Source organism: Vulpes vulpes, chromosome 1 (assembly GCF_048418805.1).
Source record: "Vulpes vulpes isolate BD-2025 chromosome 1, VulVul3, whole genome shotgun sequence".
In the NCBI taxonomy this organism is placed as follows: domain Eukaryota; kingdom Metazoa; phylum Chordata; class Mammalia; order Carnivora; family Canidae; genus Vulpes; species Vulpes vulpes.
In genome coordinates this window covers 134,016,247-134,036,958 of record NC_132780.1, presented here as the reverse complement: position 1 = coordinate 134,036,958, position 20,712 = coordinate 134,016,247, and the positions used below count along the sequence as shown (strand labels likewise).

General features: G+C 36.5%; 1 protein-coding gene across 2 annotated transcripts in view; it reads right to left on the bottom strand.

The window, feature by feature from the left end:
- The window catches only part of MAPK14 (mitogen-activated protein kinase 14), a 75,877-nt gene that overhangs the window by 26,480 nt on the left and 28,685 nt on the right, over positions 1-20,712 (bottom strand). For both annotated transcript variants that reach the window (XM_025990811.2, XM_025990810.2), the window contains exons 3-7: positions 16,593-16,651; positions 2,386-2,497; positions 1,650-1,679; positions 1,265-1,312; positions 34-148 (exon numbers count right to left, since the gene is read on the bottom strand). In XM_025990811.2, the coding sequence (XP_025846596.1) occupies positions 34-148; positions 1,265-1,312; positions 1,650-1,679; positions 2,386-2,497; positions 16,593-16,651 (364 nt within the window). The remainder of the gene's footprint in view (positions 1-33; positions 149-1,264; positions 1,313-1,649; positions 1,680-2,385; positions 2,498-16,592; positions 16,652-20,712) is intronic.

Below are 20,712 nucleotides of genomic sequence, written 5' to 3'. Positions count from 1 at the left end.
AATAAGGTGCTCAAAAACCAATAAAAGCAATACCTGTCTGGTTGTAATGCATCCAGTTCAGCATGATCTCAGGAGCCCTGTACCACCTGGTGGCCACATAGCCTGTCATTTCATCATCTGTATGTCGGGCCAGTCCAAAGTCCAAGATCTAAGGAGAGAAGAAAAATCAGGCACTGGAATAGTCAAGCTCCTAAGACTTATAAAGCAGGAGGGGAAAAAACTCAGTGCCTTAGAAAAAGGCAAAGCAATATAGCACTTTCATAAACATACTTTCTAGTCCATGCTAAGAACACACGATAAACACAGCAGGAACTTTAAGAGTGAAATTACAAAAAGCACAACAAAAAATGCTATTCCTAGGCATTTACCCAAGAGCAATGGAAACATACATCCACACCAAGGCTTGCATGTGAATATTCATAACAACTATACATAGCCCCAAACCAGAATGGAAGCAAATGTCTATCAACATGTAGATGGATAAACAAATTGTGGCATATTCGTAAAATGAATACTACTCAGCAATAAAAAGAAATGAACTACTGATATGGCACAGAGCTTAAAATATTATATTAAGCATAAGTTAGACACACACATACAGAAATACTGTATGATTCCATTAATACAAAATTCCAGAAAAAATAAATCTATTCTATAGAGTCAGTAAGCAGATCAGTGATTGTCTGAAGCCAGGATTAGGGGTAGAGGGGTGGGGACTGGCTAGGAAGGACCACAAGCCAACTTTCTGAAGTGATAAAGTGTTCTTTATTTTTACTGTGTTTGTGCTTAAATGGATATAAAAATTTTGTCAAGAGTACACTTGAAATGAAACATTTTACTGTATTTAAGTTTAAAAGACAGTAAAAATGAGAAAAAGAATACTAGAGCTGCTTACTCTCTATAAACTACTTATCTCCTATTTGAATTATTTTCTCTAAGGAAACTAATTTAGTAATTATCTCTTCAGGATTGCTTATTTGATATTCAGACTAGAATTTTCCTTTATTATAACTAATAAATTAAATATCTATTTTAACTTTATTTAAAAATGCAAACAAGACACCTGATGCCACCTTCAATATCCTTTAAACTAAAACTTACATAAGTCTGTGGTTCAAGTTTCAAAATCTGATATTCCTAAGAAAATGAATTTTCAGATAAAAAGTTATGGTTTTACAAATCCATCTGTTCATTAGTCTGCCTGGTTAGTCAAACGTATAATTACACATTGAAACAAACAATTACCAGTGTCTCTTCATCTCACCTTCAGCTCACAGTCTTCATTCACAGCTAGATTGCTAGGTTTTAGGTCCTAGGAAGTAAGTACAGAGGGGACATGATCAATTTCATGATGCATGGTATGTTGTCTCCCCACAGGTAATGATGAAGATCCAAATATAAAGGTAAGATTTTATCCAGTTATCAGTGATCTCCATCTATAGTCACTATCTATCCTAATTAGCTTTAAATAACTAAAAACTATGTATCTTCTTTCTTTAATCAGTTTAAACTTAGAGCAAAATTACAATCAATCAATAGTTCAACAGCTAAAGTAAGTGTAGATTAGGATCTTGGCTGAATTCCAGTCCTCTCCACTTTAGTATCCCTCCTCCTCCCCAAATAATTAAATCAAAATCACAATACATTACCCTGTGAATTATGTCAGCTGAATGTATATACTGTGAAAGAGAAAAAAGTCAATTAAATGAAAAAGTCATCTCCAACCTCTATGATCATATGACATAGTTGAAGTATATTTTTATGAACCAGTAAGAACTGTTAGTATTATATAGTGGGATTAAGAGTGAGAACAAGTAATTAACAGTAATCTGTACATTTATCATAACTATGATTTCTATACCATCAACTCTACTCATAGAGTTGAGCTATGAGTTAAACAGAGCTTTCAACTTGTTTTCTGATTGGTTTTGAGGAGTTCAATAAGGACTCAAAGCTGCTAAATGTCAAAGGTGTTTTAATTTTAAAACATTACTTATCTGCCCCTCCCACAAATAAATTAGGCTCCTTGAGGAGGTTTTTAAAATTTCAACATGACACTAACCAGATATTAGATTATATCAAGAAATTATTACTACTCTTCAGATGTAAGAATGAAGAATCTTGAGCTCTTAGAAATACATACTGAAATATCTATGAGTGGAACAACATTACATCTAGACTTGCTTTAAAATAATCCAGGGCTTGGGGAATACAAAGGAAAGATTGGTCCTATGTTGGAAATTGTGGTCACTGTGTAAACGTAGGGGTTCATTACACTATGATTGTATTTGTGATTCTGTGAGTGTTCGAAATTTTCCATAAGAAAGGTTTTTTTCTTTTTTTTCCTCTTCCTTTTCTTAAGCTTTGGAAAGAGGAAGAATATACCTTGAGACCTCGGAGAATTTGGTAGATAAGGAACTGAACATGGTCATCCGTAAGCTTCTGACATTTCACAATGTTGTTCAGATCTGCTCCCATAAGATGGGTCACCAGATACCTAGAAATTAATGGGAGAGTTACACGATAATCCAGGGTCCCTATGAAAGCTCTTATTTTCATAAGGCTTCTAAAAGTTGTTTTTTTTTTTTTTTAAGATTTTATTTATTTACTCATGTGAGACAGAACGAGAGAGAAATGCAGACACAGGCAGAGGGAGAAGCAGACTCCATGCAGGGAGCCCGATGTGGGACTCGATCCCGGGTCTCCAGGATCACGCCCTGGGCTGAAGGCAGGCACTAAACCGCTGAGCCACCCAGGCTACCCTAAAAGATTTAAGAAAAGGCCATCCCTAAAAGGCAACCTACTAAATAGAAGATATTTGCAAACAACATATCTGATAAAGAGTTAGTATCCAAAATATATAAAGAACTGATACAACTCAATACCCAAAAAAACAAATAATCCAATTAAGAAATGGGCAGAAGAGGGGATCCCTGGATAGCTCAGCAGTTAAGTGCCTGCCTTCAGCCCAGGGCATGGTCCTGGAGTCCCGGGATCAAGTCCCACATCAGGCTCCCTGCATGGAGCCTGCTTCTTCCTCTACCTGTGTCTCTATCTTTCTCTGTGTGTGTCTCTCTCTCATGAATAAATAAATAAAATCTTAAAAAAAAAAAAAGAAATGGGCAGAAGAGATAAACACACATTTCTCCAAAGAAGACACACAGATGGCCAACAGACACATGAAAAGATGCTTAATATCACTCATCATTAGGGAAATGCAAATCAAAACTACAATGAGGTATCACCTCACACCAGTCAGAATGGCTACAATGAAAACAACCAGTGTCGGTGAGGATGTGGAGAAAAACAAACCCTCTTGCACTAATGGTGGGAATGCAAAATGGTGCAGCCACTGTGGAAAATGGTATGGAGGTTCCTCAAAAAATTGAAAATAGAACTACTCTACAACCCAGTAATCACACTGTTGGGTATTTACCCCAAAATAAAAAAAACACTAATTCAAAGGGATACATGTAGTACCCCTATGTTTTTTGTAGCCCTAGTTACAATAGCCAAACTGTGGAAGCAGCCTAAGTGTCCATTGATAAATGAATGGATGAAGATAAAGTATATATGTATATACAATGATATATTACTCAGCCATAAAAAGAACGCAATCTTGCCATTTGCAACAGCATGGATGAAGCTAGAGAGTATAATGCTAAGTGACATAAAGGCAAATATCATATGATCGCACTCATACGTACAACTTAAAAAAGAAAAAATTGAACAAAGGGGGAAAAAAACAGAAAGAGAGAGACAAACCAAGAAACAGATTCTTAACTATGGAGAACAAGCCAAACTATACAAACCAGGTAGGAGGTCGGTGGAGTGATGGGTGAAATAGGTGATGGGGATTAAAGAGTACAGTTATCATGATACACAAAAGAAAAAAAGAAAAGGCCACCCAGTAAGTACCACAGTGATAACTAAACACCTAATAACTACACATGGGAGGCTCATTTGCAACATCCCTATTGTAATTTTACCACCTCCCATCTATTTTTCGAAAAATTTCTATACTCGTTCCTACTTGATGTATCTTTTCCTAAATTTTCTAAAGAAAAAAAAGTAAAGATGAAGATTAGAATGATGTATGTGTTCATATCAGTTCTTTAAAAAAATTCTGTTGCATGAGAAATACACAGTGCAACTAAGTGCACTGCCAAAATAAAGTATCTTGGATTTTCCAATCTATTATTATATTTTCACCTTATTATAAACCAAGTTGTAGAATCTAAAATAGGATTGTCTTTAAATTTTCAAATTATAATCTCCTTTGTCAGGTTTCACTGGTAAAAGGATATTGTTCACTGACAATATTCCTGCATTTAGTATAAAGGAAGGAGGAACATAAGTAAGTAAGATGGGGCATTCCAGAACCTCTCCTCACAGGTGTGGTGAGATTAGGAATGATTACATTCAAGTCCAACAGGTTCACCATAGATATTCTAGATGCAATGCCTTACCCATTCATTACTGTGTTACACACAGTTATGGGAACATAAAAACCAGATCAGTACTAAAAAGGCTGAATTTAAAAAAGCAGGTTAGGTTTTATCTATTGTAAAAGAATCACTATTCATTCCTGATGCTGAATAATAATGTATACCAGTTGAGCTATAAAGAATGCTGATTTTATTTCATTTCTATTTTTATTTTTTATAAATTTGGAGGGAAAGAAACCAGGCCAGTAAATTTAAATCTACTATTAATGTATTGTATAAATAAATATGTGTATGACCTCTCTTCACACACTCTTACACACATACACACACACTATTATTACTTTCTTTCCTTAAGGAGGAATTGAATTTTTTTTCTGTTTCATAATTTCCCTGTTGGGATGATATCATCAATTCCCAATTTCACAAAGATCAACAGAACTTGGCCTACATGTAAAATTAAGATTTTTAGCATTTCATGTTTTTAAAAGCTTGCACAATTATACTGCCTTAAAGAAAGGACAGACTCTAACCTAACTTAAAGAATAAATTGGATTTTTTGAAATGTTTCATAAAGATAATTCTCTTTTAAGAGATGTTCCAAGCTCAATATAACATAACCAAATGCAGTCAGTGCTTATTTTGTGCCAAGCACTCTTTGTTATGCCTGTGTCTCATGTACTCTTCCTGACAATTCTGTAACGTAAGTCCCATTAGTTTTCCCATTTCATTGATGAGGAAACAGAGGCAGAACAAGGATATGTAACCTGCTCAAGGTTAAAGGAGTGGTAAAGTCAGGGGTTGAATCAGAAAACTGCTCTCAGGACCATGCATGATCTTAATCACGGCACACATTGCCTCCAATTCTTCTAGTTGACTTCAAATTTAAGTCAAGAGAATGATCTTTTTAAAAAAGTTTCATAAGCGTCACAATAACCAGGGAAGCAGCATCTCCAGATAATTTCCATAATAATTCTCAATACTTACTATCAAAGTTAATCTTTAATGAAAGAAGAAAGCTGGCAAAAGCCTAACAATATTCCATCTTAATCACAGTCACTGAATTTTTTAATACCAACTGACACATATTCTAACAAATATGAGAATGTTGTCAATATTTTGAAATCAGGATTTCTCCCAGAAGATTTAGTGTAATGGTTGCTATATCCATAATATCAATTATGACAAATTGCAAGGCTCAGGTTGAGGAAGAGAGAATCCAATTTCTATTTTGTCAGTTTGTTTTGCAAATAATTACATTTTATGACTTTAAAAAATAATTTTAAAGAGAAAAAGAGAAAAAATTTTAAAGAGAAAAATCATTTTAAAGAGAAAATTTCTCTTTTAAATTTAAAAGAGAAAGAAAACATTATTCTAGATGATTCCACATAGAATCTATCTTAATTTGTCATGAAATAAAACCAAAAAATCAAAACTAATATGTCTGTGCTAGTTCACAAAGATGTTAAGCGGTATTACCAATGCAACCATAGTAATTTCCAGTATAGCTATTGTGTTTAAATGGTTACCAGTGACTTAAGAAATCCTACACAAACAGAAGGCCACTGACTGCCCAATCTGAGAGAGAAAGAGCTTATGCTTTGAATTAGGATATTCCACTACTGTCCTCATCAGAGACCACATCCATTTTATCACTAAAATTTCCAGACAGAAGGTGAAACTCAAAACATTATGTAAATATATAAGATTAATTAGTCTAAGTAGTAATAACTAACAAGCATTGATGCCAGGCTACAATTAGGTAAACTGAAAAGCATTATTTGTGGCAGAAGTGTCTTGCAGAAACTAACCTCATCACTGTGTATTGTTTCCATGAACCTCAAAGACCAATCTACAACAACCAATTGTCAAATTCCAATTCATGGTATAAAGGAAGGTTTCCAAAAATAAGTCTTCCAACAGTGGACAAAAGCAAGCATCATGCAAAGTTACTGAATGTTTATGGAAATGGTATAAACTTTTAAATAAACAAGAGAGTGAAAGGAAAATGTAGATGAGCACATTTTAAATAAGTCAATTCCAAAAGGAGCATTCATGGATAACTACATAATTTCTACAGCATTTGTCCTTGCACATTTAATTACATTTTAGTAAAGATACAACTACTATTGTCAGTGTTCCTAACACCTCAAATAAATTAATGGAGGTTTGGCTTGGGAACAGCTGGAATGCTATCTAGTTCCCCAATCTTTTTTTTCCTCCTTGTTTATTTTTAAGCTAGAAAGAAAAATCAAATGTTGAACAATTATGATGGACTTTTTGAATACCACAGATTTGGGACCCAAGCCTAGTCATGATTCTAAAATATCTAGTTTCTTCAACTCTAGTTGGACAAAGAAATATATTGAAAGTTTTCTTCCAGAAAAGGAACATTTGATAATATTAAAAAAAAAACATTTATTGGGGGGTAAGAGAGAGGTTTTTCTCAAATAACAAGATGAGTTATAGCTACCCTATTTCAATAATTTATAATTTAGCCAGTCACAAAGAATGAGGACTATAATAACCATTTCTCTAAGTGAGAAGCTGGGACACAAGTGGTATGGAGTAGAAAAAATATGATAAATCTTAAAAATTCAAATGATGAGTTCCTTTTGGCTAGAGAGTGAGAAAAGAGATACTACACAAACTCCAATTGTGCAGTCTGTAAAGACAGTGATAAAGTGACTACTTCACAAAAAAAAAAAAAAAAAAAAGTGACTACTTCACAGATGAAGATAGACAACGTGCTCTTGGACCAATACAAGGGAACCTCCTGCATGTAAGAGGGAAAGGAAAGAACATATTTTTAGCATAATATGTAGTTGCATTTACACCTAAAGAAAGGCTCTCAAAATGAATATTTGAGCAGTTCACCATGGTAACTTTAACGAGTCTACATTTCAGCTTTGTGTCCTCAACACCCTCTATCTACAGCTAGCATGCACACAGCGTTGCCAGCCATGTCCACAAATTCCTGATGTCCCAGCTGAGTGCAAAACACCCCCAGCTTGACAGTGATTAACCATATCCAGAAGCCTCTGGATGAGGTCTGAAAGGCAACAGGACTGATGCTGCTGATAAGAGGCCTCTTGTTGGACTGGAGACCAGGAGCCCAAATAATGTCCAGAAGAAAAAATCCACTGGTGTGTCAGCCAAGCAGGATGCTTGGCCATTCAGCTTCATCCTTCCTCCCCGCTGAATTGTTCTGAGGGCTTCCCACCACAGCTGCAGGCCACTAGACCAGAGAGATGATGTAGGACAGAATGACCAGGCTAATGATGGCAAAAATATCAGAATGAAAATATCCAGCATAATGGGGTCCTTAGCTGAGGAGGTCTCTGGATTCTGGGCAAATGTGAGCTGTGAACACAGAGGCTGCAGCCAATGGAAACAAATGACTCCCTCTTTTCCCTGCCCTAGTTCTCTTATCTTTAAAAATATATTAAGTAGGGGCCCCTGAGTGGCACAGTCGGTTAAGTGTTGGACTCTTGGTTTCAGCTCAGGTCTTGATCTCAGAATCCTGAGGTGGAGCCCCATGTCAGGCTCTGCACTCATGAGAAAAGAAAAACTGCTTTAGAAAAAAAAAAAAAAAGAAAAAAAAGAAAAACTGCTTTAGATATTCTCTGCCCTTCTCCTTTCGCCCTCCATCTCAATTAATTAATTAATTAATTAAAAATAAATTAAGTATGTAGGACTTTATTAGTCTAAAACTGAAAAGACAATTACATGGCCTAATACAAATCTCGCTTTTCACTTTTCTTGTGAAGACAGTCTCCTTTAAATTTAATCAAATGTAAGGAGCATAAATCATTTCTCAAAGTGATTCATAAGTAAAATCTACTGTACAAGCAAAAAAGGCACAATTCTACAATAAATGGTTTCAGTACTCTAGACAGCACTCCATCCTAGAGCTTCATTTATTAAGCACTTCTTGGACAACACCCAATTGTCAAGATTCTTTCCCTACCACCTTTCTTTTTAAAGCATTATAAAAAAAAAACCAATGTAGGAAAAAAAGTCTCTTCTATGTCTATAGATTGACATGTTTACTACTGTCACCTCTATTTGATCAAGCAATGATCAAAAGACAAAAACATTTCCATATTTAAACAAAGTATTTAAAATAATCACAGAGATTAACAGTTTGTAACCACAAGCCTCTGAAATGCATCCAATGATCCTTGGGACTTTGCTACAGTCTATTTGCAACACAGCAGCAGAGTAATTCTTTAAAAATAAATAAAATTCTTTAAAGAAAATCAGATCGTGTCACTTCTCTCCTCAAAAAACTTCCCTTTTCATTTAGAATAAAGATAAAAATCCCTTCAATGGCCAATAAAGCCTTATTACATAATCCAGTACCCTGTCCCCAGTTATCTCTCTGATATCATCATCCACTTCTCTCCCCGCTCCGTTCTCATTTAGCTCCATACTGGCCTCCATGTTCCAGGCACACAGACCCCTGCTGCAATTCCAATTCAGCAGTCTTCCACCTCAGGACTTTTGCATTCCTCGTTTCTTCTGCTTGGAATGCACTTCTGCCTAGAATGCTCTTCCCCCCAGATATCTGTGGGTCTAATTCTTCTATTCCTTCAAATGTCTACTCCAAAATTCACCTTCTCAATGAGGCCAATCCTTGGCCACCCATTTAAAACTGCATCTCACCCCCTGCTCTCACACTTCTAATTCCCCTTCCTTACTTTACCTTTTCTTTTTTCATCCATAGCATTATTGCCTGCTAATATACTATCTAACTTTTTAAATGCTCAATGCTTATTGTTATCTATCTGTACAATGCTCAAGGGGACAAAATTCTTTGTCCTTTAAAGGAACTAGAATGGTGTCTGGTAGATAGTAACCACTCAATTACTACTGAATATAATCGAATGACCCAGGACAATTCAAATAGAATTACTAGTAAGACCGAGCAAGAGAATTTTATTGAAATATACCAACGAGAGATCCCTGGGTGGCTCAGCAGTTTGGTGCCTGCGTTTGGTCCAGGGCGTGATGCTGGAGACCCGGGATCAAGTCCCACATCAGGCTCCTGCATGGGGCCTGCTTCTCCCTCTGCCTGTGTCTCTGCCTCTCTCTCTCACTGTGTCTCTGCCTCTCTCTCTTGCTGTGTCTGTCATGATAAATAAATAAAATCTTAAAAAAAAAAAAAAAAGAAATATACCAACGATCTCATCTGGTCAGCAGACCAGAGAGTTCTAATGTAAGAAGTAAAGGCACCATTTAGCACCCAGGTAGACATATTATTTCACAACAAACTATTCTCATTTGAAACAAAGATTACTGAGAGGTGGTGCCCTCTAAATTACCTGCATTAACCAAACTAGACTCAATCTTCTACCATATGGTCTACATTACAGGATAAAAACAAAAAAGCTAGTTGAAAGAGAATGCACTGAGTGTACTACAGAAAAATTAGGTCATCAACCAGTTATAAACAAGACAGCACAAGGTCATTTCTTCAATCACTCCACCAACAAATATTACCTGTTGAGCACTGGGGATGCCATGACGAAAAAGATGAAAGGAAGGCATATACAAATAGAAAATCATAATAGAGCATGATTAGAACTATTAAAGGGAACATCAAGGTGCTAGAGAACATAGAGGAGAGGGCCCCAACCCAGACTTAGGAAGGAGTTAATGAGGGAAAGATGGCTTGAAATCACCTCATCTGACAAAAAAAGAGGCATCTTACTGACATGTCAGACAAAAACTCAATGGTATTTTCTTAAAGGATTTGTAATTTATTCAGTTTTCAAGTGTAAGCCAGGGAAGGCATCTACAAGGAGCCTCACCTCCTTCATCTTTCTCCTAGACTACTTCTCTTCTATTACCTATCTTGGGCACTCAGCCTATTTTCAAAGAATGAAAGTATTTCTATAAGCCCAAACAACAAGACTGGGTATTTCTTTCACAGCTATGGAAGAAAGCATTATTTCCAAGTAGATAATGCTTATTTGCTAATTTAGTACACACTTTTTATCCAAATATAAAAGAAAAATCAATGATTATCTACTCCTTTAATATTCTCCATTCAATACTAATCTCTTTTTCTGTACACTTTACACATTTCCTTCATTTCTTTGGGATAAATTTCAACTATGCCCCATCCATAGTTATCTGTTTCTTCAAATATAGTTATTACCTTCTACAGAGGCTTTCCTCCACTAAGTTTCCTTCGTATTCTGATATCACTGAATACCCTATGTGTTGCCTCAACATTACAAATTTGACTTGATCGTTAGTTGTTTTAGGCAAACAATTATGCTTTCTCTCATGAAAAACAGGTACCACATTGCAACTGGAATGCCTTTCGTTTTGACAGCTTACATAGAATCGATCACAGTATTTACTCAATAAGAAGTGTTAGCAGACTTTCAAATAATAATCGTAGCCCTGGATCAAGGAAAACGTGATCAGAAATAGATTTAGCCAAAGACACAGTAACAAACATAGGATGTTAAAATCTGCTAAGAACAGAGGGGAGTGAGGAGCAGACACTGACAGTGGAGGCAGATTGCAGCTATGGTGGTGAGGGGGAAAGAGCTTGTGGTAAAGAGACCTTTGAGGAGAGTCCTGAAAGAAATGGAGGAGCCAGTCAAATGGATATGGCAGGGAGTGTTCAGGCCCATGTTTGAAACCGGGGCAAAGGTCCTACTGAAAATGTAGATGTCTGTACTCAAGGAAGAACAAAGCGGCCAGAGTGGCTAGAATGTAGAGAACGAGTGGAAAGAACATAGATGAGATCAGAGAGTGCACAGGAACAAATCATGTAGGATCTTCCAGAACTGACCACCCCGTCTTTTGTTTGGTTATTTAAAATATTCTTTTCTCTCATTAGGAGTCTCACCCTATTAGTCTCATCCCTATTATTAGGGATCATGTTTACATCCCCCAGAGACTAGTCCTATGCCCAGTATAGGATGAGTATTCAAATATTGAATGAAGTCAGGTTAAATGCAAATCCAGAAACTCCCTTTACCTATTCGGTATGCTTAGCAACTTTTATACTGACAAAAAAAGGCTGCTTATTGGTTAGACGATCATTTTTATCAATTGTAACCCTAAACTAGGTGATAATCTGCCCACTGGTTTCCACTAAAACAATGGCTGCTGACCAACCATATTGTAAGGTCTTCTGCTAGATCATAGAAGAATCTAAAACCACATTTTCGTTTCCTTCTTCAAGAACTAAGGAGAGATAAGCAACTCAGGTATGAGAAACCTGCAATATGAAATTGTTAAAAAAAAAAAAAAAAAAAGGAAAAAGGGGTAAATAGGGACTGCTTTCCGCTTACCATGACAATTCAGCTTTCCTGAAATTTGAGGAAATAGCTCCAAGCCCAAAAACTCTTCACTACCTAAGCTTGATCAGAGAACCACTATAACTAAGAAAAGGCAATACTGTTCCACAAAGGTGCAGCTTACAATAGGGGTTAGGTTCTAATACTGGCCATTTAAAATTTTTGGACTTCTATTGGTAACTAAATATTTACAGCATGAGTGTGCATATGTATATGCCACTTCCTGTCAATAGCATCAAGAAACCAATAGGAATGTCCAAATGATTTCCAATCATTTAAAAGGTCTAGATATATCTCTATAAAATTTTGCCATCTGTGCAACCACATCATATGGCAGTCAAGAACAACTTGATATACTCATCTTTTAATTCCACATTTTCCAAAGAATATCTCTGTTAGAGTCAGTAACTGCACATTGTTCCTAATGACCAAAACTCACTATCATTCTTCTCTCAAAAGTAAGAGTCTTACAAATGAAGTATGCACAATGCTTATTAACCAAGAGGTTAAAAATTCAGTAAAAATTTTAATTGTATGATAAAAGTGCTAACTGAAACCTAAAGGCACAAATACACATAACACATGATTAAAAGCTGACTGTTAATATGAAAAGTAACTAGAGATTTTATTAATTAGCACGAAAAATTCATGTTCAAAATTATAGCCGGCTCTAGACCTGCTAACCTGTAGAACCACTCTAGCCTTCAGCGTGTTGGATTTGGCCAGAATACTGGGGTTTTTGTTTGGTTGGTTGTTTTGTTTTAATGTGAATTTGATTGCTTTAAGGAAGTACGAGTATTCTGTTTTACCACATATCCTACCACTCCCAGTTGTAGAATACTGAGCCTCATTTATGTTATTTATCTGGCCCAAAAGTTATTTAAATTAGCAAACCTTGCAATTGTAAGTGAAGATGTCTGGTCTCTTATGCAAAGTCTGAAATGACTTTGGAAAACACTGAAATAACCACAGTCCTGGACAAGTACTATTTTTTTTTCAGTAATACAAACATCATAGAAAAAACAAACAATGAAACATTTTCCAAAGGCAAACTTAGGTTCATCATTCTATCTTCAGAGGTTCTTCAGTATTAAAATCACTTCAGAAATCTACCACCCCAATTTTCATCATTTGCCTATGAGGCTTGATTAGAGAACCACTGGAGTCCAGAGAGGCAAAGTGGCTTGTCCAAGGTCTTACACCCAATTGGTAACTCGGTTACAAAAGCGTTTTGAATTTACTTCCTTCCCCAGTAAGATTTTGATTTCATTAAGGCGAAAGAGTGGTGTTTCCCATTATCTGGAGGCTTTTTCTAACACTTTGTTTAGCAAACATTCAACAAGTGATACTGAGATTTGCTCCCAAGAGATGAACTCAGTTCTTGTTTTGTAAATAATCAGAACCCAACTTACACAATGTTCTATGTAACTATATCAATAAAGTTGGAAATAGGGATCCCTGGGTGGCGCAGTGGTTTGGCGCCTGCCTTTGGCCCAGGGTCAGATCCTGGAGACCCAGGATCGAATCCCACGTCGGGCTCCCAGTGCATAGAGCCTGCTTCTCCCTCTGCCTATGTCTCTGCCTCTCTCTCTCTCTCTGTGTGACTATCATAAATAAAATAAAATTTAAAAAAATAAATAAATAAAATAAAGTTGGAAATAAATAAACAAATGGCCAAAACCCAGGTACAGTTAAGTAGAAAGAACAGATTCCTACTCCGCAGCGACAATACCTGCTGAGTGGATGAAGAAATAAATGCGACTTTAGTTCAGTGAGTATGCTTGTAGTCAATGGGCCTTCAAATGGATAAAGGACCCAAAGGCACAACAATGAATAAAACTTCACCTTTCAAATAGACACTAGCCTTAAATAAGATCTTTTCACATGGAAAAAAAAACACAGGTTCATAATCCAGTTCCAGAATGCCTGATTAAACTAAAATACAGCATTTTCCCAGGTTGGCAATTCACCAACTCCTTTGTTAAATAAATCCATCCTCATGAGACCCAAAATTTTAGAGTATAGCTCAGACTTGATTTAAATGTTTTCCAGAGGTATTCACGAATACATTACTTCAGCTTCAGCTTTTCTTCCACATCTAGGGAAAATACCAGAACCCATCATTCTTAGGGCACTGAAAATACACTGTACAATATTAAATGTTAACATGTCATTACATGTTTGTCCAAATCCATAGAATTACAGCACTAAGGTGAGCCACATGACATATCACGAAAGAAAGAAAGAAAGAAAGAAAGAAAGAAAGAAAGAAAGAAAGAAAGAAAAGAAAGAAAGAAAGAAAGGAGAAAAGAAAAGAAAGGAGAAAAGAAAGAAAAGAAAAGAAAAGAAAAGAAAAGAAAAAAAAGAAAGAGAAAGAAAGAAAAGAAAAGGAAAGAAAGAAAAGAAAAGAAAAGAAAAGAAAAGAAAAGAAAAGAAAAGAAAAGAAAGAACAAACGAACCATTCTGAGGAGTGATGTTGACAAGGGGGGAGTCTATGCATGTGGGGGGCAGGGGCGTATACAGGAAATCTGCATTCCCTCTAAATTCTGTTGTAAAGCTAAAGATGCTCTAAAAAAATAATTTTCTTTTTTTTAAAGATTTTATTTATTCATGAGAGACACAGAATGAGAGGGAGAGGCAGACACGTTCATGAGAGAGAGAGGCAGAGACACAGGCAGAGAGAGTAGCAGGGTCCATGCAGGGAGCCCGATGAGGGACTCAATCCTGAGACTCCAGGATCATGCCCTGAGCCAAAGGCAGATGCTCAACCCAGGGAGGCTGCTTCTCCCTCTGCCTGTGTCTCTGCCTCTCTCTCTGTGTCTCTCATGAATAAATAAATAAAATCTTAAAAAGAAGGAAAAGAAAGAAAAGAAAAGAAAAGAAAAGAAAAGAAAAGAAAAGAAAACAGTCATGATCTGCAATTCTGTTTTGTTTTTCACAACAGTAACCCTTTCCAGGTAGGAATTCCAAAATATCAACCCAGGCGTCCCTAAAAAATAATTTTAAAGGAAAAAAAAACCATTATTCTGCAATATTCTTTTCCAAATATAGCCTGCAGCAGGGCTCAACAATCTGCAACCATGTGCCCTGGCTGGGTAGCATCTGATAATCTTTGGAAGCCTCTATATTCCAGGGCCAAGCAGAGCTCTATGTTCTTGGTTATTACCTATTTTTCCCTTTTAAACTTCATTAGCAGGATCAAGGTTAATGTGGATAGAAATTCTCATACTTGGGCTAGATTCTGCACTTTCATCTTCTACTCTCAGCCATATTATCTTCCAACTAAGTTCACAAGACGGGGAAAAATTTTTGCTACCTTTCCTGCTTCTTTTTACATTTCACATTCTACATTTCTTTTCATCTTTTTTCTTTCACCTTTTCATTAGACAAAACACACAAGCTCAAACATATCCTGCTTGTTCTCTGTGAAAAGAGCAAATGATGCTTGCACTCAGCCTGGGACAAATAAAGGTAGGAGAACTGGACACAGGATAAGGGTAGGGAGAAGCCAGTTAAGTTCAGGACTGGAGACAACAGTGGGGCGGGGGTAGAGGTTAAGAAAGAAGCAGCTATGGGACGCCTGGGTCAGTGGTTGAGCATCTGCCTTTAGCTCAGGGTGTGATTCTGGAATCCCAGGATTAAGTCCCACAACCGGTCCCCGAAGGGAGGCTGCTTCTCCCTCTGCCTGTGTCTCTGCCTCTCTCTCTGTGTCTCTCATGAATAAATAAATAAAATCTTAAAAAAATAAAAGAAAAAGAAAGAAAGAAGCAGTCATGATCTGCAATTCTGTTTTGGTTTTCACAACAGTAACCCTTTCCAGGTAGGAATTCCAAAATGTCAATGTACAACTCTGAATTTAAGCTATTCCTTCTCTGTTATGGTAGAGTATATCTGATGGGAGGGAGGCCTGCTAATTCAGATACTGGGAAAGCTACAGTGATGGCTCCTACATGCATGAGAGCATCTGCTGGAATCTATCTTGTACTCACACATCTCACACATGTGCAACCTGGGCATGAGATGGCATTAATGCCTGCTGGAGCAAACCCTTGCCAGTGGGGTCAGGGTCAAGGGATAAATACTCCCTATCTGAGGTGCATTCACACTGTGTCCTACAAGATCCTGGTAGTTTTCAGCACAGTCACCCACAATGGTTACCTACTAAATAAATATCCTCATAGCTGCTTTCTCTCCTGTTTCATTTTCCCAAACCTCCACTACTGGTTCCTAAGACTCTCAGGTTAGCACTGGGAGAACTAGCACTATGTAAGTAGCTTTCTTAATACATGAGACCTGCCCTTTGTCTCAAAACAGAAATCTATTACTTCAAGGAAGAGCATGCAGGTCTAGTACCATTTCCACACATAACTAGGACAAAAGAGAGAGATGAATTTATATGGAACCAGGGCGTGGCTATATTTCTTGATGTGAATATAATGATGTGAAGTGTGAAGGTGTCTCTTTAAAAATGGGGACAGGCAACTTGAGGACAAAAATCATAATCAACACTCCCTACGCTCCTTTCCACGGAACCCCTGCAAGGACTCACCACTGAATCTTCACAATGTGCCTGAAATGATGAAAATACTAATACATAGTTGAGCCTTGAACAATGCAGGGGTTTGGGCGGCCACCCCTCCCATGTGGATTTACACCACACATAATATAGATCTCTGTATCCATCCCCATTCCCTAGGAGAGTTGGATGGTAGGAATAACGAATTTTTTCAAGTCTGTATACTGCAAAATAGTGCAGGAATAAAAGTGGGCTGCTAATCTTCATTATCCAGCTGAGGAAGGCAAATACAAAAGATTCACTCACACATCATTGAATTCCTCCAGAGACCTTGCAGGTGTAAAAACATCCAAGAGACCAATCACCTGTGAGAAAATAGAAAAACAGTAAATAAATACAGAACTGTAGTACCCATCAGGTCTTAGCCGTTTTAATAGGAAATAATTTCAAATTCTACAATCTCAGTTCAATGACATCATAGCATCATACACTTAACTATAACTTATTCTTTTATCTAAATTATGCTTTTGACTTTTACTTGTTAACATCAATTCCCATAATAACATATTTTACTTTTAAAGACATCATCTCTTTAGAATTTGCTCACATATAGCCATTTATCAGGAAGCAGGAAGATTTAGGGCTCTTGACTTACATAATGTACCAACAGTCTAATGATTAACAAGCAGGAAAAAGTCACACTTCTACAGCTACTACTATATTATCATTTTTCTTTCTTAAGTAATATTATTATTCCATGAAAATTTTTCCATATGTAGTCTTCAAGATTGATATTTTTTTGGTCCCAAAACGTTCTCTTAGTTTATTCTTGGTGTTATTCTTATAATATTCTTTCTTTTTAAAGATTTTACTTATTTATTCATAAGAGTCACAGAAAGAGAGGCAGAGACATAGGCTGTGGGAGAAGCAAGCTCCTTGTGAGGAGCCTGATGTGGAACTCGATCCCAGGACCCTGGGATCATGACCTGAGCCAAAGGCAGATGCTCAACCACTGAACCACAAGGCATCCCTTCATGTAACATTCTTAATATTCACTTTTCTTAATCATTATCAGGTATTTAGATCAGACTATTTAAAAATGAAAAGATAAAGGCTATGCTTATACAAGGAGAAAGCAAAAACTATTTAATACTCAGTTATCCATGATATTTGAGCAGTTTTTCTGATCATGGATAAATACTGGATAATCCATATATACACTACCATTCCTCAACCACTGCCAGTAACTCCTAAAACCAGACTTAAAATATCTGGAAATGATGGGGTGCCTGGTGGCTCTGGATTTCAGCTCAGCTCATGATCTCGAGGTGGTGGGATCAAGCCCCACATCTGGCTCTGTGCTCAGCATGGAGTCAGCTTCAGATTCACTCTCCCTCTCATTCACTTTCTCTCCCTCTCTTTTTCAAATAAATAAATAAAATCTTAAAAAAAAAAAAAAAAAGAATATCTAGAAATGAAACCAAAGCTAAATGGCCTTCATGAACACCAATCCATGACTGGGCCTCATCAGCATGCTGCTCTAACCTAGCAAGTTAAACAAACCACCTGAAAGTAAAATATACCACTGCTCAAAACATTATCATGAAAAAGAACACTCTTAGTTAGAATGTTACTCCATTTATCTATCAGACTTTTATTTATTTTTTAATAAAGATTTTATTTGTCCATTCACGAGAGACACAGAGAGAGAGAGAGAGAGAGAGGCAGAGACGGAGGCAGAGGGAGAAGCAGACTCCATGCAGAAAGCCTGATGCGTAACTCGACCCCAGGACTCCAGGATCATGCCCTAGGCTGCAGGCAGGCACTAAACCGCTGAGCCACTCAGGGATCCCCTATCAGACTTTTAAAAGCAATTTCAATTATACAGCCTGAACCCAAAAGGCAAACAAGACCCAAAAAAGGCCTTGGAAGTCAAAGAGAATAGCTTTTCAAGACTTTGCATCTTATTCCAAAAGAAAAATACAGTTACCCATAAGATTATTACCCAGACAACTGTATACAAGAAAATCAAAATTACTTATAATTGCACTAACCTATTATAACTATTAACATTTTGAGATATTTCCTTTGATTTTTCTGATGTACATAAGTTAAAGTTGGGGTTATTCTCTGCACACAGTTTTGTATCCTGCCTTGTCACTTACTATAGAATGACTATATCTTCAAATATTTTTCATGCTCTACCACTTATATATACCCTAATTTAACCAATTTCCTATCTTTGGACATTTAAGGAACACTGCAAGTGTGTATGCATACAAGTGTGCATATGTGTATATATGTATATGTAATACATATTTTGCACATCTTGTATTTCCTTTCAGAAAATAAATTTGAAGAAATAGAACTACAGGGCACCTGGGTGGCTCAGTTGGTTAAGCATCTGCCTTTGGCTCAGGTCATGACCCCAGGATCCTGAGATCAAGTTCTGCTGGCATCAGGCTCCCTGCTGCTTCCTCTCCCTCTGCCTTCCTCTCTCCTTGCTTGTGCCCTCTCTGTCAAATAAATAAATAAAATCTTAAAAAAAAAAAAAAAGAATTATAGCATCAAAAGACACCAATATATTTAAGGATCTTAATATTGTCAAATTGTTCTACATAAAGGTGAGGTCAACTTACATTCCTACCAACAGTGTATCCCTGACTTTAGAACAGGTCTGTATAGTGCTTTAAACTTAAGTCAAATCATTTTCTTTTACCTTCCCCATCTAAACCATAATTATTTTCACTGAGTTTGATATAATTCTGGCTTAAGGCCTCTGTTCTTTTTATTACTATCCCCATCCCCACTTGTACTTTAGGTAACTGAGATCCAGAAACCAATTTTTTTCTACTGTTCCAATATTTTCTAACCATTGGTTCTTATTATGTGCGATGCTGCAACTCCCCAAATACAATAGGAGTTTAAAGCAATATACATTGTTTTATGTTATTTCCATTGTGCTGTGAAAATTCTCAGATAAAAGTAAGAGTAAATCACTAGAGATCAATTTACACAGGATTCTTCATGTAAGAGTTACCTTGAAGACAAAATAAAGTAAAACAAAGTAAGTCCAGAACATCTTCAAATAACAGCTCCAACTTCAATGTGAAAACATAAGCATTTTGGAATCAAACAGCTTTAAGTCTGGACTCTACAGTCAGTTTGTGATTTCCTGGACCCATGAACTTACATTCCAATAATCCAGCACTTGGAATATGCCTGGCATACAGTACCTCAATTATTAAGTAAATGAAAGAAACACATCTTCTTTGAGCCTCACGTCCTTATATGAAATAAAGGAAGATGCTTATTTTTATCGCATTGTGGGGAATACTGAGTAGACAATATAACTGAAGGTGCCCAGTCCAAAGGACTGACCCTCTGTTGATGACCAAAATAAGTGGTGATCACAATCCTTAGAGTTTTATAAAGAATTACAGAATACAAATCACAGAAACAAACTCTCTGAAGCAGCTACCTCCAGTAACAAAATTTGAGATACAAAGCTAAGCTAAATTATTAAGATGATTAAAAAGCATGACTGCAAGCAGCACAATAAACTAATTTGGAAAATAATAATAGAACCAGCACGTTAGTAAATAGCCTATCAAATTTTAATTTCCTAAAAAAGGACACATTGTATGAGATTAAAACTACCCATGTTACATCAAGCATCTTTAATTTTTTGTGGCCTTTTACAAATATCCCTTCTCCATCAATTGTATTTATAGAGTATTCATCAAAAGGAAAATACTGTAAAAATAAAAGTTTCCCACCATTAAAATAGGTCTGGGAACTTTTAGGAATATTCCGTAATCTACTCATTTCTCATTTCTTAAATGGAATTTTCCTTCTAATTCAAGTTATGTGCTAACCTATTTCTTTATTTCTTTTGCTTCCATTATATGCTTTTAGACACCCCAAAGTAACCCAGGAGTCAGTTATTTAGATAAGACATTTAGATGTCTCTGATGACTATCCTATAATGGTCCAAAAACCGACAGACATAAAAGTCATATGATTTTACTAATTTGGCACTTATTCAAGAAAAAAACCCACTTTAGCTCAGTCACCAAAGACAAGTGCACCAAAACACTGACTTAGTTTGGTTAGTACAGATCTCCAGGCCCTTAACTCTGGGCAATTTTTGCAGTACCTACCGAAAAAACAAAAGGATGTAGCTGGCAAGATGCTTCCCTTTCATCTTTCCTTAGAGCAGGTGTTAATAAGATCAAGGTCACAAATCCAATCAAGAATGCACTAGCTAACTCTGTTCAGAGAATAACTCTTACAGCCACAGAGGGACATACCTTAGTTCCTATTACTCATCTGGTAAATGTGTGTCTGTCATTCATTATCACTAATGAAATAATTTAAGATGAGCCATTGATTCTGAGTCAGGCATTTTTGTGTAAAACATGAC